Source organism: Micropterus salmoides, unplaced genomic scaffold, assembly GCF_014851395.1.
Source record: "Micropterus salmoides isolate LMB-PRFRI ecotype aquatic unplaced genomic scaffold, ASM1485139v1 Ms_hic_scaffold_8, whole genome shotgun sequence".
NCBI classification, from domain to species: Eukaryota; Metazoa; Chordata; class Actinopteri; order Centrarchiformes; family Centrarchidae; genus Micropterus; species Micropterus salmoides.
This window is the reverse complement of record NW_024044570.1, coordinates 11573728-11595732: the sequence shown is the minus strand read 5'-3', so window position 1 is coordinate 11595732 and position 22005 is coordinate 11573728. Positions and strand designations below refer to the sequence as shown.

At 43.8% G+C, this 22005-nt stretch overlaps 1 protein-coding gene across 1 annotated transcript in view; it reads right to left on the bottom strand.

Moving 5' to 3' along the window:
• The window catches only part of fbln1 (fibulin 1), a 36779-nt gene extending 16291 nt beyond the window's left edge, over positions 1-20488 (bottom strand). The window contains 13 exon segments of the mRNA XM_038707183.1: positions 3-122; positions 2199-2252; positions 2255-2323; positions 2502-2627; positions 2732-2875; positions 3499-3636; positions 3743-3880; positions 11153-11239; positions 11335-11397; positions 12105-12264; positions 14345-14474; positions 16249-16357; positions 20249-20488. Coding sequence (XP_038563111.1) covers positions 3-122; positions 2199-2252; positions 2255-2323; positions 2502-2627; positions 2732-2875; positions 3499-3636; positions 3743-3880; positions 11153-11239; positions 11335-11397; positions 12105-12264; positions 14345-14474; positions 16249-16357; positions 20249-20303 — 1393 coding nt within the window. The 5' untranslated portion in view covers positions 20304-20488.
• Between the last annotated feature and the right edge of the window lie 1517 nt (positions 20489-22005).

The window sequence follows — 22005 nt, the reverse complement described above, 5'->3', positions numbered from 1 at the left end:
ACCTTCACAAGTCATGCCATCTATGTCATTGAGCTGGTAGCCACGGCGACAGTAACACTGGTAGGAACCATACACGTTGGCACACTCTTGACTGCATGGGTTGCTGTCACACTCATTTAAATCTACATGGGAAAAAATGTATTACAGACCATTATGAACTTGACCCTACTTGTTAACTAACAAGTACACCTCAGTGGTCAGAAGAATAAAAGACTTGCACATGCCGTTGTGGATCCTCCTCTGTCCATGTACACTGCATGCACAATTATTGGGCAAATTGTATTCCTCAGGATTCATTTTATTGTTGAACAAACACAATGCTCTCAGTCAACTGAAGATGTAATTGAAAATCAAACATGAATGTTTATCTAAGGAAATGAGAGTTTTGTCTTGTTCAGGACAATATATAAGTGTGCAGAATTATTAGGCAATTAAATTACCAAAATCATTTCTATCCAATTACTTTTTTATTCTCAATATTTAGAGTACGTATAACAACAAAAAAATGACAATTGAATAAAGTTTTTGGCCATTCAAAAATATTTAGTAACCAATATAGCCACCCTTCTTTTCAATGATTGCCATGAGCCTTCCATCCATAGAGTCTGTCAGTTTCTTGATCTATCAACTTTCCCTGAAGCAGCAACTACAACTTCCCAAATGCTGTTTTGTCTTCCCTGACAGTTAATCTAACGTTTTAGAAAGGCCCACAAGTCCTCAATAGGATTCAAGTCAGTAAGGAAAGGAGCCAGGTCATTATTTGGCCATTTTACTCATTTACTCATTTCATTGGAGTACTTGGATGCATGTGATGGATCATTGTCCTGCATAAAGATCATGGCCTTCTTGAAAAATGTGGCTTCTTCCTGTACAGTTGCTTGAAGAAGTAGCTGGCAGTAGCTTTGGGAACTGAGTTTCAGTCCATCTTCAACCCGAAAAGGTCCAACTATCTCATTCTTAATGATAGCAGCCCATAACAGTCCCCGCCTCCACTTTGCTGGAGCCTAAGTCGAAGTGGTGCTGTGTCCATCAGTGATCCAGCTACGGGCCAATCCATCTGGTCCATCAAGAGTTACTCTCATTTAATCTGTCCAATAAAACCTTTGAAATATCTGACTGTGAGTCTTATTCAGTGGTGGTCGTTTTTTCTGCTTTCCTGACCTTGGCCATGTCTCTGAGCACTTGGCACCTTGTACTTCTGAACACTCCAGGTAGGTTGCACTTGTGGAATATGGTGGCACTGGAGGATTGGTTCCTGGGAGCTCAACATTTAACTCTACGTTTAATTCTAATTCTATTTAATTTAAATCTTTTGCAGTAATTTGCGCCTTTTCTACTCCATGCGCTTTTTGCTCCCCAGTTGACTATTCGCAACAGAATATTTGATTGTCCAGTAGTAACGCCTCAAAAGTTGACCTATTAGTGTTGCATCCATCTGAAAGGCATTTTACAATTTTTAATTTTCAGTGTCCGTTAAATCTTTTGCTTGGCCTATTTTACCTGAAGAAATGAAGCTGCCTAATAATCATGCACACCTTAATATTTTATTAATTACACAAATACATACATCACCTGAAAATGATTAACTCCAATGAGCCTTCAAGTTATATGGTTTGGAGTTGGAAAATGTTCATAGAAATAATTATTAATTCAGAATATTTACTTGCCTAATAATTAATAAACAGTTGCATGCACACTGTTATTGTACACACAGTTATGTAATGTAATAATGTAACGAAATTTAACAGAAATCTAACAGAAAAAAAGCATGATTTTAAGTGCCTGGTGGGTGTTTTTTTTTCCCAAAGATGATTTTTGATTGTCACTTTTACCAGTTTTTACCAGTTTCACTGTCACCAAATGACGGTAAAATGCTGCCTGGTTTGAAAAGTGGGACAACGATGGAAATAAATCTTGGACCTTGCAGCACTATTCTTGGCAAAGTCTGATATGCTGTATTTTATAAATATATTAGAATTTCTTCAATTAACCAACAAACAATAATAGCTTTTTATGCCACAGCAGGTAGTAGAACAGATGTGTCAGCTGTAATCAAAGCAGAAAGGTAATCCAACTTGGAACTGAACAGGAGTTTCTTTTGTTTCTGTCACTGGGAATTTGCACAGCATAGCCTACAGTTTTCACAAAACATACTGTATAAAAAGTTGCAATCCTACTGATTTAGATATTTTTCTTACCGTCACAATTCCTGCCATCACCGGCTAGCTTGAAGCCAGTGGTGCAGCTACATTGTAGGATCCCAAAGAGTTCTCACACTTATGGGCACACAGGCGACCAGGGTAGTGCCTGCATTCATTAATATCTAAAACACAAAGTCCAAATATGCCACAGTAAGAAGCTGAAATTATGACAAAATTCTCTCTTCACATTTTGACCAGTATTAGTAGATGCACATATTTATGTTTAATTTCCATGCAGAGGATATATTTGGATTTAGCTACTTATGTAAGAACATTAAGCGAGATATACCAACTGCTTACCCTCACAAACTCGACTGAAGCTGTTGAAGTTGTAGCCAGTCTCACACTCACAGCGGTAAGAGCCCAGCATGTTGATACAACCATGACCTGCACAGACGACTTCAGGGCCCTTACACTCATCAATATCTGCAGAGGGGGGATGCAAACAACAGAGAACACCATGATACATACCTCAGGTAGGTTTGTAAGATGCTTTATTATCCAGGAATTGTGAGTTATTCCAGCTGTACCAACACAGCGTGTGCCATCTTCATTGAGGTGGTATCCTCGACCACAGTTAACAGAGTTCCTCTGGCAGGTGTAGGAGCCAACTGTGTTGATACAGAGCTGCCCTCGGTGGCATGGGCTTGTCTGCGTAACACATTCATTGATATCTGAAAACACAGACACAGATGATATTGTTAAATTATGCAAATATTGCTTTATATACAATATTACTTAATATTAAATATGTGTAATATAAGTTTTGGCCTAAAGGTGGCTCTACAGGCCATGAAGTCATTACAATCTAAGAAGTGCGACCATCAATGTGCACACCACATTTCACGTTAATCTATCAATTATATTTTGAAAATGGTATTTTGGCCTGAGTGTGGTACTAGGAAGTTCACAACGTATCTGAAATGGAAAGGGTCCATCCTTTTAGGGAGCATCATTGTGTTCAGTAAATATGTTTCATTGTGTTATTCCTTGTGTATAAATAAATATTTGGGCCAAACAGTGGTCCAAGAGCAAAGGTCAGGGTGCCCCCAAAAACATTAAGATGTCATATACTGATGAGCATGTGCTCTTCATTAGGATTTTCTCAGCAACTTTCATTCAGGTAAAAGGTCAGGGGTCACCAAAATCATGAGGAGCCATTCTCTCAACCCCACAAATAGCCATTTGGACCAATGAGTATACCACCATCTAAAAGCTGGTTGAACAACCGAAAAATTGTAGCACTACCCGTGCCTAAATCACCTGTTGTTAAAAGCTGTTGTAGTACGCTGCTTACCAATGCAGCTGCCGAGGGCATCCTGGATAAAGCCGGCACCACACTTGACCTTAGGGACACAACGGAACGACCCCTGTGTGTTTTGACACTCAAACTCTGTACCACAGTTGTGGATACCGGTCTCACACTCATCAATATCTGGGTAAAGAGATTCACAGGACAATTGCCATTGAACAAATACCTAAATACCTAAAATATCTAAAAGTTAGAGATACAGAGCAACAGAGGCAAATTGTTGAATTACCTTTGCAATTGTTGTTGTCAGTGAGTTCATAGCCAGTCCCACAGCTGACCTCTCTCTGACAACGGAATGAGCCCACTGTGTTGATACAACGCTCTCCTCCCCGACAGTTGCTGGCACCCAGCAAACACTCGTTGATATCTGAGAGAGTTTGGAAGCAGAGATTCTCTTAATATGCTTACATTTCTGACACACAGTATTACAGTATTTTGCATCAAAATACTTTCACAAGCATAATGTTTCTCTGTGCTATAAGACTTATAAAACAAAACGGTAACACTTTCTATGAAGGTCATCGCTATAATGACTTATGCATATATTTATAACATGATATAATGCGTCCATAAGACATTATAACAGTTGTTATAATCACTTACAAACATGCATTAGGCGCTATAGCGAAGTTCATAACGTACTGACCTTCTGATTTAATATTTTATAACGAATATTAATACCAGTTTATATCAATGTGCGGCAAGAATCTTCGACCATGTTCCATAACACATTATAACCACCGACTCTGCCTCGTTATAAATACACTTTAGTCACCATTTACAATTAGGGATATAAAATGGAATAATAGCTTATAGTAATGTTTAAAGTTATATAGCATGTCTTTGTTTGCTTTAAGTAAAGTGTTAAATATCTATCCCTGTATAATATATTACAGGTGGACATAATAACATATGAACTAATTATAAGACCTTATAACACGTAATTGTTTGCTTTAAGTGAAGTGACACACATTTTGCGCAGGAAAACAACTTTTAATTATGTTTCTTCACTTTATGAAAATCTGTATGAATTTTGAACATTTTTCAGTTTAGCACAAAAACACAACATAATTACATCCAGAAAGCTCGTTGTCAGGGTGGTGAAAGATCGCTCAAGAGAAGACCTGTTGCAGACCAACATCATGTAAGAAGAGGCTCAGATGTTGTCACAGATGAATGGCGAGCCTATGGACAGGCCCTAACAGATGCATTGGACGATTAAAGACAACCACTTCACAAAACGTAGCCTATTAAAAGACATTTTAAAGTAATTGAATGCGAATACTGTTTGGGCAGTAGGAATGAGAATCTCGTGGCACCTCACGATTCGATTAGAATTCAGAGGGCAGCGATCCATCTTGATGCATTTTTTTTTGTGTGTAAATTCTGGATAATTACTAAGCATTTCGTTTACACATTAAAATTCAAAAGAAATGTCTCCTCAATTGCTTAAAAGGACTAGTTTACATCCCTAATTTACTTTAGTAGCCTCAGCTCCTCCATGGTCACCAGTGTCCTTCCTTTAACAACCAGTTGTCAGACTCCTCTGGACACTGAAATATAATTTAACTTAATCATCAGGATGTACAGTATGTGTACAGGACACCAGTTTAGCTTCAACCTGCTGTTCTCATTCCTCAACAAGTTAGGTAGTAATGACACGCAACTAATTAACATTACTCCGTTACTAATTTAGCTAACGCTGTGACCTACACTGCACATGTCTGCCTGACCGACAACTTACTTAGTAATTTTATATATAAATATAATATTTATATAATATTTTCCTCCTCTAACTATTACCGTCACGTTCTCCCCGTTCTGCTGCTCGCTCGCTCTCTTACGCTGGCACACACACTCGCTTTGCACACAGGAACCAAAACAGCGATGAGCGTTGCTACAAGGTGTGCCGGTGAAAATCAATGTCGCAGTCATATTGATGACCGTGTGAAATTTTAGTAGCATGGTCATTCATTCAGCAGTGGCGAAACGCGTCGAATACAACACTGTTCTCAGACCAGTAACAGAGATCACAGGTCTCTGTTATGTGCACACCTCCGACTGTCTCATGCCTGGGGATGTCGCATGCTCAGGCGGCTCTCGAGGGGGCTGCCTGCGACCATTGCGAGGCCCTGCCCCTGAGGGTGCCCTGCCCCTGATGGTTCTTCCTAGAGGATGGTCGGGTGCGCTCCCCTCGTGGCACAGGCCCCGCGGTCGCTGAGGCGTCGCGGTGGCTCCGATCCTGGGGATCACAACGCGAGATTGCCGAGGGTGCCGGAAAGGCTGAGGCCTTTTTCCGTCCCCGATCGGGAGCCCGTTTCTTGGTTTCTCCCACTCAAGGGGCGAGTCCGGAAAGGCTGACACGATCTGGCTCTGAGGAGCTAGATGTGCTTAGCATAGAGGAAACGGAACGTCATCAGCCCTCGCCAGGATATGAGGAGTTGTTGGAAGTGGTGACGCGGGCCGTGGCCAAGCTGCACATTGATTGGCCACAGTTTCTGCAACACCGAGCGCCAACCCCGCGTCGGCCCCTACTATTTTTTCCGGATCTGCACAACGAGTTGTGTAGATCATGGAATAAACCCTTCGCGTCTGTCTACGTCCCCCCGGCTGGACTACAGCAACGTGACGGGAATCAGACAGCACGGCTACGGAGCGATGCCACGAGTGGAGGAGGCACTGGCTAGCTACCTCTCTCCCAACCTCGCCTCATCCCTCCGGACGCCGGCGCTCCCCACCAAGCCATGTCAGATGACGTCTGATTTGGTGGGCAAGGCCTACATGGCAGCGGGTCGAGCTGGTGCCAGCCTACATACGATGGCTGTCTTGCAGGCATACCAGGCCGATCTTCTTCGGGACTGTGACGTAGGGGGAGGTTCCAGCACGCCAAAACTCAGGGAGAGGCATTTGAGCGATATCTCCCCCGCCGGTCAGACTCCAGAACCACGACGGCTCAGGAAAGGCGGACGCAGCCTTCATCCAGCACCTACCGCCACAGCCAGAAGCAGAGCGTTGCTTCGCGGGATCCCCCTCAACCAACCTGGGACGCAAGACGGCGCTCTCGCCCACAGCCCCCCCGGGAAGATGGATCTGAGGACCGTCATTCAGTCTCGGCGGGCCTGGGGGAAGAGGTCCTGAGACCTCGAGTAGGGGGACCCACCACCACCCCCCCGCCTCCTCCCCCTCCCTGCCCCCCTTCCCCTGAGAGAGGCCGATCGAGGTCTCCTCTCTCATGGTTGCTCCAGCAATAGGCGTTGTTTCTCCCACCGCTTCAGCGCTCGGGACGCGCTAGCCGGCGGCAGGCCCTCGCCGATCTGTCCGCCCCGAGGGGCGGCAGCCGGAACACGACTGGGCTCACAAACCGTGGTTCACCGGCGAGCCTTCCCTGGCGGTCCTCCGCTTCAGGGCGCCACCGGGGATTCCCGCGGGACACCGGCCAACAGCCCCGAGGGGCTGGTCCCCTTGGCGAAGTTCGCGGAAGCTTGGCGAAGCCTCGCGAACATTTCCCCGTGGGTCCTCTGTAGTAGATGGCTACAGGCTGCAGTTCCGGGTTCACCCCCCCCAGATTCTGCGGGATGGTCGGGACTACAGTACACGCAGAACAGAGCCAGGTGTTGGGACAGGAAGTCCGCTCTCTGCTGAAGAAAGGGGCCATAGAATTAATTTCCCTGCCAGTCAGAGAAGCCGGCTTTTACAGCCAATACTTCCTGGTCCCCAAGAAGGACGGAGGATTGCGTCCGATTTTGGATTTGCGGTCCCTGAACCAATCTCTGAGGAGATTCAGGTTCAGGATGCTTACCATCCCAGCCATCATCAGTCACATCCAATCCGAGGATTGGTTTGTCACGATAGATCTGCAAGACGCTTATTTCCACATCTCCATCCGTCCCTCTCACAGGAAGTTCCTGAGGTTCACCTTCGGGGGCACGGCTTACCAGTATCGGGTTCTTCCGTTCGGCCTAGCACTATCTCCCCGCACGTTCACCAAATGCATGGATGCAGCTCTGGCTCCGTTGAGGCTCCAGGGCATCCGCATACTGAACTACATCGACGACTGGCTCGTCCTGGCCCATTCTCGAGAGTTAGCGGTTCGGCATCGAGATGTCGTCCTCGCCCACCTTCAGCGTTTGGGACTGCAGCTCAACGCGAAGAAGAGCGTGCTGACACCCGCCCAACGGACTGCGTTCCTAGGGGTGGTGTGGGACTCAACGACGATGCGGGCCCACCTGTCTCCCGCACGCATCGAGTCCATTTTATCCTCAGTGACCAGAGATACGGGTTACGAGCGGATGCCTTCGTTCCCTGTCCATATGGAGGAAGCCTTGGTTCCTGTCCCAAGGTCCTGTGTTGGGAGCAATCTGTCGCCGAACAATTATTTCAACAGACGCCTCACTCACGGGATGGGGCGCGGTCATGGACGACCGCTTCGCGAGAGGCTCCTGGGAGAAGCATCATTTCTCTTGGCACATAAATTGCCTGGAAATGTTGGCGGTTTTCAGAGCTCTGAGGAGTTTTCTGCCCACTCTCCGCAGTCGCCACCTCCTTGTCAGGACCGACAATACGGCGGTGGTGGCCTATTTGAATCACCAGGGGGGTCTGCGCTCGCGCCCATTATGCAAACTGGCACATCGGATCCTCCTGTAGTCCCAGGAGAGACTGCTGTCCCTCAGAGCGATGTACATCCCTGGGACCCAGAATCAAGGAGCAGACCTGCTGTCAAGACAGGGGTTGAGGCCCGGGGAATGGAGACTCCACCCCAAGGTGGTGGAGTTATTATGCGTTATAAGAGTTCAGCCCCATAGACGTGGACTTGTTTGCGTCCCGAGAGACGGCACACTGTCCCCTGTGGTTCTCCCTATCACCCCCAGCCCCGCTAGGGCTGGAAGCCATGGTACATGGGATGTGTGTCTCATGCCGGCCGAGGCCGCGTCTGTATGTGTTTCCCCCAGTCGCTCTGCTCCCGGGGGTTCTGGAGCGGGTCCGCCAGGACGGCGTCAGCCTACTACTAGTAGCCCCGTTTTGGCCGGCACGAGTATGGTTCTCGGATTTAATATCGCTCCTCGAGGGCCCGCCCTGGCAGGTCCCTCTGAGGAGAGACCTGCTGTCCCAGGCGGAGGGCCAGATCTTTCACCCGCACCCCACCCTGTGGCAGCTATGGGTCTGGCCCCTGAGGGGGCGCAGTTCTTAGAGGCGGGTCTTACGACAGGAGCAGTCGAAACGATACTCAGCTCCAGAGCCCCGTCCACGAGAAGGATGTACGGCATCAAGTGGAATGTGTTCACCACCTGGTGCAGAGAACGGGCGGTGGACCCAGTTACCTGCTCGGTAATTGTGATACTGGAGTTCCTCCAGCACCGTTTCTCCGCTGGCCTCTCCCCGTCCACGCTCAAAGTATATGTGGCTGCCATTGCAGCATTCCACGCCCCTCTGAGTGATGGGCCCTTGGGGAGGCTTCCGCTGGTCGTGCGCTTCCTCCGTGGAGCCCGGAGGATGAGACCCGTGACTCGTTCCAGGGTTCCCACCTGGGACCTGGCAGTGGTTCTCGAAGCGCTGGCTGAGGCCCCCTTCGAACCCCTGGAGTCGGCTGAGGCCAAGCACCTGACCCTTAAGATGACCTTTCTCCTCGCTATCACCTCTCTGAGGAGGGTGGGGGATCTCCAGGCACTTTCGGTGTCTCCCCGATGCCTGGAGTTTGCCCCGGGGAGGGTCAGGGCCATCCTGCACCCTTGTCCAGGTTATGTCCCTAAGGTTCCGGCCAGACTGGCAGGGTCCACGGTGCTGCAGGCGTTTCATCCCCCACCTCATGTGACGGCGGAGGACGGGAGACTTCATCTGCTCTGCCCTGTCAGAGCACTGAGTATTCTAAACACACCATCAGCAAATGGATCGTTCGGACTATTTCCCTGGCCTATCAGGTGCGCAGTTTGCCTTCACCTATGGCCGTAAGGGCGCACTCTACTCGAGGCATGGAGGCTTCTGGGGCCCTCCTCGCAGGGGCGTCACTCCAGGATTTGTGTGATGCGGCTGGCTGGGCCACCCCTCACACTTTTATCCGGTTTTACAGTCTGGACCTGCCTTCTGCACCCGGCACCCATGCGCTCTCCTCCTAGTCGTGCTGTTAGGTTCTGCATGCTGGGGGCAGGCGGGGTTTCGGTGCGGCCTAAGTGGGTATCTTGTTCCCATAGCGTCGTCAGCGACGCAGTTCGAGTTCCCTCGAAGGGGAACGTCTCGGGTTACGTATGTAACCCTTGTTCCCCGAGAAGGGGAACGAGACACTGCGTCGGTCCACCACACCTCACCCCGCCTGGAGTGCCTTGCTTCATAGAAAGGGCTAATGTGTCCTATGTGCCGGCGTGCTTATATACCCCCTCCGGTTACGCCGTCACACACTACCGTTCTAGTAACACCAATAGGATTGGAGTAGTTTCATTCATAGTTCAGCCCTGCCACGCCCAGGGGCGTTCCCATAGTGTCGTTACCGACGCAGTGTCTCGTTCCCCTTCTCGGGGAACAAGGGTTACATACGTAACCCGAGACGTTCTGAAGGTTCCGCCATTTGCGTTCCGTGAACATTATAGTATAGTACAGTATAGTATAACGTTACTTCTTTGTGATGCGGATGTGGAAGATTCTGAATTGATTATCAATGAGAGAGAGCGAGCAGCAGAACATGACGGTGAAAGTTATCGGAGGAAAATATATAAGTTACTTAGTAAGTTGTCCGTCAGGCAGACATGTGCAGTGTAGGTCACAGTGTGTTCGTTAAGTCTGTTGTTTCTGCAACTACTGGAAAAGTGAAGGCAGTTAACGCTAGCTAACGGTATTCCCAATTCCCATTTAAATTACGTCTTTTAATAGGCTACGTTTTGTGAAGTAGTTGTCTTTAATCGTCCAATGCATCTGTTAGGGCCTGTCCATAGGCTCGCCATTCATCTGTGATAACATCTGAGCCTCTTCTTACATGATGTTGGTCTGCAACAGGTCTTCTCTTGAGCGATCTTTCACCACCCTGACAATGACTTTTCTTGATGTAATTATGTTGTGTTTTTGTGCTAAACTGCAAAATGTTCAAAATTCATACAGATTTTCATAAAGTGAAGAAACATAAATAAAAGTTGTTTTCCTGCGCAAAATGTGTGTCACTTCACTTAAAGCAAACAATTACGTGTTATAAGGTCTTATAATTAGTTCATATGGTATAATGTCCACCTGTAATATATTATACAGGGATAGATATATAACACTTTACTTAAAGCAAATAAATGTATGCTATATAACTTTAAACATTACTATAAGCTATTATTCCATTTTAATTCACTTATTGTAAATGGTGTATCCATAACGAGGCAGAGTCGGTGGTTATAATGTGTTATGGAACATGGTCAGAGATTCTTGCCGCACATTGATATAAACTGGTATTAATATTCGTTATAAAACATTAAATCAAAAGGTCAATACGTTATGAACTTCGCTATAGCGCCTAATGCATGTTTGTAAGTGATTATAACAACTGTTTTAATGTCTTATGGACATCGTGTTATAAATATATGCATAAGTCATTATAGCGATGACCTTCATAGAAAGTGTTACCAACAAAACTATTAAATGTAAGTTAAAGATGAGGAAGAGTACTGCTCACCCTCACAGCTCTTTCCATCTGGTTTGAGTTTGTAGCCTTTGAGGCAGGCACAAGTGTCATTGCCCACACACAGTTGAGCACATTTCCCTTAAAAAGAAACACACACATGTTGATCACTGCATTTGCAAGGCTAAATCAGTTAGGCGTAGATACACTTGTTTATTTGCGTATTATACTACAACCTTTGCAGAGATCACTTAATACAGAATTTTCTCCATTTTCAGTGGTTTCATCCTTGTTCAGCACTGTGTGAGAGAAAACAAACCATGTTTATATGTATATGTCTCACACCTTAACAACTTATCAATTAAACTGCATTCACTTTCTTGATTAACGGAATAATCATTTGGTCTATTAAATGTCCACTACAATTTCCTAGAAACAATTTCCAATTTCCTACAAAGGCCAAGATGACATCCTTAAATGTCTTGTTTTGTCAATCATTCTGTCCAAAACCCAAAGATATTCAATTTACTATTCAATAGGATAAATATAGGCTGCAAATCCTCACAATGGTGAAGTTGGAACTTGGAAAGCTTTGGTATTTTTGCAGGAGTGCCTTCGAGCACCACACTAAATCCCCACCAGCTCAGAGTAGGTGTCCTTTGGCTGAATCTGACCTGCTTGTGTTTTTGAGCGAGCGAAAAGATGAATTTATCCTTGGAGTGTAATCACTGTTTACACTTTCAATACGTGCAATGGCAACATACATCCAGCAGGGGACAGAGTGGGCTTATGTTTGACAACACCAGTGGCGCTTCATTATTCCTCCTTTTTATGTTTTTCCTCCAAACGTTTGTGAAATTTGATGTGGTTGGGCACGTTTTCCTGTACTGTTTTCTGTTCTTCTGCCCTTACTGTATAGCTACTTGCCTGCTTTGATGCAAACAAACTTGAGGGAAACATGTAATATTTTGCCTGGTTCATGCCTGTTGTTTGTTTTTTCACCCACATTCAATTTGTCCTAAATGTGTGGTTTGGTTGTCTGGGGCTCCATCCACGCAGCAGGCCCGGGACACCAGGCCACACTGGTATCCCACGGACAGGTTGTGGTCACAGGGTAGGCCCTGCTCCTGGGCTGTCTTACCCAGAAGACAGCAGTCACAGCACATCTACAAAACACAAATTAGAATACAGAAGATTACATTTTTACAAAGAAAGGAGAGGAAAACAGAGAATTATTACAGGACTTTAGGGAAGGGGAAACCAAAATGTAGACAAGGAAAAGGGGATTGTGGAATGACGTTAGTTGGTAAAATACTGTAGGCAGATAAGACAGGCTTTTACAGTGACAACTTTGGAGGATGTGATTTAGAAAGAAAGCCAAGCTCTCAATCAACCAGACAGGCAGACAAGGAGGTTGATTGAGAAGAAGCCAACTGACAGACTTCAGACAGACAGACAGACAGAAGAAAAGCAGGAAGTCAGTAAACAAGATGGACAGTCAGACAGTGATGAGATGACATCATCCCCTCTGGCTGATGCATGCTCAATCAATCATTATAGTAGCCTGGTAATGTCAGTTGGGGAGGGGGATGAAAGGTGAAGACTGTGGGGGATGGGCACATTTGTGTTTCAGTTTGGGCAATAAGGGTACTTGAAATGTTGCCATGTGTGGTGTATATGTATTGTGATTGCGAGAGCATGGCTGAACACGTGCCACACATGTCTTTCAAGTATTACAACTCTAATAGTTGTAGAGTAGTTCAAGAGTAATTCTGATATTATTGAACTTGAGCCCTCTTTTTTACATATTTTGGAGTCTAAATGACTGATGAAATTAATAGCTACATAAGGTTTTGTCCAGCAGCCACAGAACAGGCTGCAAAGTAATCCTTGCGGGGTAATTCTGCCCATAAAAAGCATGTCCACTAAAAGTGCTTGGTTTTACCACTGAATCTGCGTACTAGCATATCTAAACTTCACTAATAAAAATGTTATACCTTGTTTGTTCACAGGTTGTGGTTTTAAGGGAGGGTACGTGTTGGACAATTTCTTGGTCGAGGTGCAGGGGCTTCCCGATGTCTCTGCTGGTTGTTTGACTACAGAACTTCAGGAAGTTGTTGCGCCCAGCCAAGAAAATGTTAAACACTCATTTTTATATTTATATTTTGAAATCAAAAGACATGTAACATGTTAGTAAAGGCTCAGAGTTGCTGGTTGGCAGATTATTTTACCTTTGGCTGGAGCCATGCTAGGTGTTTTTCTCCGCTTCCAGTCTTTATGCTAAGCTAAGCTAACTATCTCATTGTTGGAGCTCCGTAGGTGTTGCAAAGATTCTTGTCTAGCATATTTCCCAAAGATATGTTGAATATTTCTTTAATGGTTAGGATTATTCTTTCTCACATTTTGTCCTAGTGTTACAGAACAGTTACATATTTTGGCATCACGCCATTTCTGTACCATCCTCTGGCGTGACGTAATACTCCGCACTCTTTGCCTATGTTTTTGCCTCTGAGTTCCCCCAGGCATCAAGGCCGGTAACACGTCATTGAGGGTTTAAGGTGGGGACTGATTTTCATTTCTTGCTTCATAATTACTGTAAATGTAGGGAAGCGATGCACAAATAAACCTGACTTAACCAGCATTTTGTCCAGTTAGAGGAGTTGATTCCGTCTCCTACTCATCCATATCTTTTGTCTTATTCACATCACCTGGGCACATTTGATTGAGTATGAGCCACCATTTGCACTTTCTAGTTGATCAAGTAAAGACAAGCTGTCCCACTGACAATTATCTCATCCTTTAAAGAAAGTGCACCAACTTGCATCTCTTCCTTTCTACATTTTGCCAAGCATTTATCTTTGTGATGTGTTGATATGCAGTAGGGGCACATTGAGGGTGGGTTTAATTAAAACAAATATAAAAACGCTGACAAAATGCTTGGACATGAGTCTGTGGTAGATCCAAGAGTCAGAGCTAAATTTATAATCTATCTGACAGCAACAAGCTCCATTCCTCCCTGGAGTGGCATGCCTCATCCTGCTTACAGCACACACAGACACACATACGCACACACACACAAATGAACACCATTGTTCTCATCTATCATTTGCCTCAAAACTGGCTGTCCAGCAGCGTGATGTACTGTACATTGTCTGAGTAGAGGCAGATTTTTGGTGCGCACAGTGATTTCATTCCCTCTTTTTGTTATACATGCATACTCATGCGCACATATAGGTAAAAACAAACCTTTGTAGTCTTGGTCTCGCAGGTGCTGGTGAACAAAGAATCGCAGGCTCCTTGATCTTTCGCCATGTTGATACCAGTGGTGCACATTTTATCCTCAAGCACTGTTACACAGCACTGCTCCTGTACGATCCTGTCAGCAAGAAAAAACACAAAACACAGGTGGTGCATTTATTCTCAGCTCTATCAATAATCTCCTTGGTGCATTACAACTCTGCTTTAGAGTGTAGCCCATTAAAATCAGCCTCAGGCCAGCCTGATGGGGATCTCAGAGTTGTCACACTAAAAATGCGCAGATGAGTGGGTTGAGTAAGCCCTATGTGAATTCAGAGGGGAGCTCTGAAAGTTTGTTGTGTTTTGCAAAGCTGATTTCACTGGACTTAAACTGGGTTGAGCAGCACTCCCTGAGGTCTTTGTTCTGTTGTTTTAGACTCGAGTTAAACCAACATTTCAACCCTAAGATGAACATTTGTCCACCTCCGCATCTCCTTATTCACAGTGGGATTGTGGTTTTTTGAAGGCATTACTCTTAATAATACTCATATCACTAAAACACACAACTCCCCTAAGATAAACATGCTGTGTCCTGTGAGAAAGGAGAACAGTTAGCCACAAATTGTGTGACAGTTGCCAGTATAGAGTCTGCTAGTGGTCAATGACGTCATTGAGCAGACTCATCCCAGTTCTTCCTCAGAAATCAGTGATGACATGTTGCAGATGTAATTTAAAACATTGCTATACGCATAAAGTGAGTAACACTTTTGTACAAGAAGTATCGCAGCCGACCTTGACCTCTGAGCTCCCTGCACATGAGGATCAGAAAATTACGGGGATTAATAAAATACTGCATATTACTATGATGGCTGTTCAAATATCAAAAAGCAATATTTGGAACAAGCGCATTCCCTCACATGTGAGGATTATTATCAAAATATCAGTTACTTAAAGTTTAAGTTTGATCAGATTTCATTGTATTGTCTAGCATTTGCAGTCCAATCAGTTAAGAGTGGGTTTCTGTCTAGCTGGATCTCTGTCGCACTTAAATTTTACAAGACACAAAGCATAAAACGCCACCCCCTCACCTCTCCTCTCTCATTTCCAACAAGCCTCTTTATCAACTATTACCAGGAATCTCTTTCCACATAAACCACTGTAGATCTCAAATTCACGTCAAGCCGCACACCTCCTCTGCAGAACCTTTTAAGGGCACAGTCGCGCTCCTGTTTTTCTTTTCTCTTCTCCTCCACTCTTTTTCTCTCCTACTTTTTTCCTTTGGTGTCTGAAGTAATCATTCAGATTTCCTGTTATTGCCTCTCTCGATCCCTCCTTATGTCTTGTTTCACCTCTGAGGTATTTCCTGGGTTTTGAAACAGCCCCTCTTCTGACCCCCCTCACCCTTTTCCACCCTGCTCCCCCACAAACCTCTGCCCTTTTCCTCTCTTCCCCTCACACTATAATTTGAACAAATTTGGGATCTGTTAGGGTGGCTATGGTAAATGTGTTTGCCATCAGTGTTCACAGCAGCAGATCTCCATGGCTTATGGGTCCTGAACCTGTGGCAGCACACCTTCTAGGGTTACTAGCAGACCTGTTATTATCCCATCACTATTAGTGTTTCCTGCTCTCACGTGAAGTGAATAATGTGCCTGGAGATTTATAGGAGTAAGGTAAAGCAATCTCATATTAAGGGCCGACACACATTTCCCCATACATGGTTCAGGCCAAATCCTTTGGGGCCAGTACTGCAGGAGCTTCTGTGGTGCAGATAGGAAATGTAAGATTGTGACAAAGGGTGCAGCAGTTAATGACTAAATCTGAATAAGCTGTAGGCAAGTCTAACCAGCCCTCTTAAGCCTTGTGATTTATTGCAATCAATGAGAGCAAAGTAGCAGATAGAACTTGCTTACCTGCATGTGGTTGACTCAGAGATAAGAGGGAGGGATGCACAGTCTTCATTATCATTACCACGCTTCTGACCATCTTTACAGCAGTCCTCCATTGAAATCTGATTGGTTCCTATGGGCATTGAAAAGAACAAAAGGTATATTTTTGCATGTGTGAACAGGTGAAACGGTGTGTACATCGCATTTACTGTGCAATGTAAGAAGGACATATCTGGCATTGTCTGGTCTGCTGCAGCGAGGTGACCCTGATCTACATAATCACTGCAGGAGATGTTTATACCCCAGATGGAGTATTTCTGCATCTGCACATACACAAAACAGTTAACACACTCACCTTGAGACTAGTGTCTTGTGATATTAAGCATTAACTATTTAACAAACTCACTTTCTTTAGGCAAAGTGAGTTATGATGATCAAAAGTGATTATCTAACCCAAACAAACAAGGATGTTGCCATTATACTCTAAGGCAAGTTGCCTAGCATTCTCTAAAAGATGGAAAAACTAAATTCAAATCTTTCTGGCAAATTAAACTGCCTTTAGGCATTTTTTTGCCAAAGACAATGAATGATGGATATGTTGTTGCAGACACAAGAGGGCTTTTTGACTGGAGCACAACCAACTCTGTGGTGATCTGGCTGTTTATTCATGTGGATTAGAGAGCGTGGAATGCCTCGACTCTGTAAACAATCAGCTGTCGCAATCACATCAAGTACATTCATTTGCCTGTGGTTTCTGTGATCTGCCAAACGTGAAATAGCTTTGGCAGATCGGATCCTTGGACTTTTTTCCTTCGGTTCAGTGAATCCGATCAGTCTGCCAAATTGTTATTAACAATAAGTCCCTCGAGAAAAAAAAAGAGAAACAAACTCACCGTGAAATAAATTTTGTTGATCCATTGTAACAGAATACGAGTTGTTGCTGGTTAGTGACTGAATGCTCTGAATTATAGGGAACAGTTATTGTGAAATGCACTGAACAAATCCATCTGTTTGAGACACAGCGTCTGCCGTGAGAAGTCTGGCAAGAGTCAGCAACTTCAGATAATAAGTTAGATTAGGTAGGGAGGACAACTGTCTGGAATGGCAGTCCTCAGTTTTATAGATTTGCTGCTTTCTCCCATGGGGCAGGAGGAATTTTATTCTAAACATTAAATCAAAGATGAAGCACAAGCAGGAATAGTCATCATTACAAACAGTTTTCTGCATTGATAAACTCTGTTACAACACAAAGCATTGCAATAAAATTATAAAATCTTAATTTTTCAGAATAGTGTGCAGACTTATATAAACCCAGTTCCTCTGCCCAAAACTAAGTAAGGGCAAGATATAACAAAGACCAAGAGTTTATTAAAATTAACATATGTGGTTTTTCTGAAGAAAGCGAGTCATTTCTCCAGTATAGGCTACAGGAAAACAAAGCACAGAATTAAAATATTGTGACTATTGCTGCTACATAAAGGATGATTAACCTGGCAGAAAGGAGTGAATATGGATAAAGGATTTATTACATTGGCAGCCAGATTAGCTGACTCACTACTGAAGTCTGGCATATCCCAGAATCCTCTAGCCAATAAACCTTGTAGCAGCTGGATGAAATGAGATGGCATTTTAAAAGCTTTTCACATGAGCCTACCAAGTAGGCCATTTCAAAGTCTCTCTCTCTGTCTCTGAATGATTAAGACCTCTATCTGGTTGCAAAGTAACACCAGGATGTTCCAACAAGACTGTACCAAAATATGTTGATTTCAAAGTTGAAAGATTTTAGTTCCGACTAATGCCATAATTGACTAAACAATTTGTATTTTAACCGGAAGGCTTAGGAACACCTTTCCAGTTTCCACAAGATAAATAATCTCAAAAACTTTTTCTCCAGAAACACAGTATGTATATTTTAAATGACCGAAGTAGTTGGTCGTATACTGTAACTTCTCCCACTGTTCTGTTCTAAAGATTTCTCCCAACAGTAGCTCTCTGCTGATAACTGTAACCCACTAGGCATCACGGAGTAATTCCAACGCCACCACTGTCTGCTACTCTAGCAAACCTAAACTGAAAGACCAGAAGTGCCGTAAAACTGTATGGCACTGTTTTATCAGAAGAGGCAAACCAGGCGCAGCCATGCTCCGGTCTATATGTAGTCTGCGATTGTTCTCTGTCTATGTGATTCATTGTCTGTCTGGAGAGGGCTGATTTCCATTTTGGATGATGGTGTCGATTGTGAGGGCCATTCTGTCTTGGCAGAGCAGCCCATGGCTTGCCTGAGTCTAGACGCCTCATGTAAACAAGGCTTAATGAGCCTACTGGTGGAGCTCCGCCCAGACAGAGTAGTTGGCTTTAGCAGGACTGCACATCTCTTCTACAGGAGGAGATGATAGTGATATAAAAAGGCTGTTACACAAGAGGTAGATGTTTTTCACTGTGTCTATGTTCCTATCTATCTATATGTAAAACATCAACATATTAATGTCATATTCCCTCTTAACATGACACATTTTAAAGAATTATTGTGAGCCAGGTTCAGGTGTGAGGAAGAAGTTTCAAAGACTGACGTAGACATAACATAGCATAGTTTATTGAGCCTGGCCGAGAAGACACAGTGCCAGCATACAACATGGGAACATGTCGAAAGCCAACACCAAAACTGAAAGATACATCTTTTGGTCCCTTTTATGTTTCTCTCTTCTCCCTAGTGCCTGTAGGTTTTCCCTCTTAGGTCATCTTTAATCAGCCTTCACCTAGAAAAACAAATCTATCTGATGTTTAGATGCCATGCTACATCATATTGAAATCTATTTCTATCCATGAATTGTACTCTAATCTGGGGAACCAGGAAGTTCTTTTAAACATTCTGGTAAGACTCAACTTTGCCAGATTCCCAGAAACACCAATATCTGCTAGCCTGACACCTGAGCTACTATCTCTACCTTATCAGTCAAACTGCTCCCTAACAAGGACAGTTACATGTGAGAAATAACTAGAGCTTCAAGCTAGACCTGTCTTACCTTTCCCTGTTACATCAATTAAGCCCCCTAGGAATATTCTTTAACAACACACATCGGTACTTCAGGGAGTTTCGCTAATGTAATAGGTCAAGCTGTTAGCTGACTGAATTTTACTCTACACTGACACCACACAAACTCCCTACAAAGAAGGCACCTTAGAGAAAAATGGCCCTGGTGACTGCAAAATTGCCCCATGTGGTGACCAGGGGACAATGAGCATTTGGATATGGCTCATACCACGCCTGGGTGACCCTGCTGTGGGCACTCAAGTATAAATCACACCCCTCTGTCTAGATCATCCTGTCCTGCTGAGACACTGGTTATTCTGACATACCATCACAGCATACCAAGGCACTTGGCCTTGACTTGCAGGACAGAAAGTAAGACACCAGGGCTGAGTGAACTCTTACTTACAACTTCGGTGAAACTGCATTTTAACACTCTTCATGTCATGTGACATCTTCTTTTATCACATTTCATTAATCAAGTTGAATCTAGTCTAACCAAATGTAATGAACACAGTTCAGTAGACTATTTTATATCACATTCAAGCAAATAAATAAGTGTAATATCTGGATTTTTCCAACAAATTGCAGTTTACAAAGTGTTTAAGTGACTTTATTTAACACTATGTCATTATAAACCAGTCTATATATAAAATTGTCATTCTTATAAAGTATTAATTGTAATGTTTTCTTTCCAGTATGTAATGAAATAAGGTGAACCTTTAATCCTATTTCAAGACCAACCTGCAACACTTTGACATGCCCCAACTAGTCCTATGACAAATTCATCACCTCACAAGGTCTCACTCTTTGTCTATTACCAGTTTGATTCTCACTGTAAACATCGTTTCATATTAAAAGTCATTTAACAAAAAATATTCACCCACATCAACAAGCCTATCACCATCACACCAACGCCATTCGTTATCTTGGTTTGTCCTAATTAAATACCGTTCAGTAGTAGTGAGTACAGTTTCTTACAGAAAGGTAACTTACCTTGGCCATGGAGAACTCCGAACAGAGTGCACAGCAGCAGTACAGACGGACCCATTGAATGAAACGAGATTCAACTTAAAAATGACAAACTGTGCCGAGAGCTTTGAGCCGTAACCGATGCTGGTTATTCTGCAAGACGTGTGAATAAACCGCAGTGCTCCTTTACAAAAGAAATCCTGAGTCCGCAGGAGAGAAGTGGATGTGATGGAGTTGAGTGAGTCGCAGTTGCAGCGTGACTGGAGGAATGAGCGTCTAATTATGGCACTGTGAGGGGCGGGCGCTGGACCCACAGACACCGACTTATTGCTAGTCAGGTCCTTTTTTTCTAGTATGAACTCCAAATTAAATCCGTGATCACTTTGACTGTATATTACAATTATACTAACATTTTGGGACTATTAGACTCAGATGAGATCACATGGTAATGTATTCCTAAACTCGGAGAGGAATGTTTATACAAAATGCCTAACCCCTGTTTTCTTTTATGATTGATATATTTATGCCTGTTGGAAAGTATAAGACCTGAAATACTACCTAGGGAGATGTGGGCTGCCATAATTTTTATTGCTTACAGGCAGGAATTGCAAGTGTCTTCGGGCTACTGTGCTTTAAGGTATGCATGCACACATGGAAATTGTCTTCCCATCAGTGGCAAAGTAGACTCTTTCTGTCTGTGACTAATGATTGTACTGATTACTCCACATCTGGAACCAGTTTTGGGGTATTTAAAAAAAATCTGTTGAGGCTATGTCCAGACTGTAAGCCTTGAAACCTTTTGGATACCTCAGTGAGAATATGGGGAATCAAAAAATAAATACTTTCACAACCACTGTCTGCAAATAACTGCATTTATGTACTGCTACACTTGAGTTTGCTGCACCTTAAGGAAGATATAGATTGCATTGGAACCTGGAAACCTCCCTAATATTTTAATTCCCACTAATACTGTATCTGCACATATATATTTATGCTCTCTGTAGGCCTAACGCTGAGCCTATTTTTCTCTTTAGTTACTAAAGTTCACAGCTGTACCAAAGAAAATTAGGCATTTTCCTTCAAAGTTAATGAATTAAAGCTTTTGTAACAGTGCCACATATGTGGGCTCACCGTCAGCCAGAGTGATCATGAACTGTGAGAAGGAGCTGGGTATAAACAAGCTACACACCCAAATGGATGCACATACACACACAAGTCTACCAGAACTGGCAAGAAACGGAGAAATGATTGCTAGACTGCATTATAAACATTTTGTACCAGCTAAGGCCCTCTGCAAATTCAATCAGTCTACTGACTCTGGGCATGGTGACAGAGAGAGGTTAAATGATCTTCTAATCAGAGCCATATGTCTCCACCACCAGTCTAGCCAGTCTAGAAACATCACCAAGGACTTGATATCAGGACACCACAGGCATACAGGAAAGCTCACAAGTATATGGCAGTTATAAATAGGTAACTGGGCTGTAAGTGTAGTGTGTGATGAGTCTTGTCTCAATCTCTGTGCTCTGCAGTCCACCACAGTTTCCTGTTGGTAACTGTACTGTTAACAATCTTTCTATAAGACCACATTTTGATAGACTATACTAGTGTTTTGAATGTGCAGGCCCATTAAAATGCATAATATACATTTATGGGTGTTATTTATACCTTCCAGACAGTCTCTTATGTCTATTTGCTAGATAGTACTGTTGCAGAGCTGGCTTATTATAGTGGGAGTGTGGATTTATTGCTATTTATCTTACTGCTATTTACCTTATTTA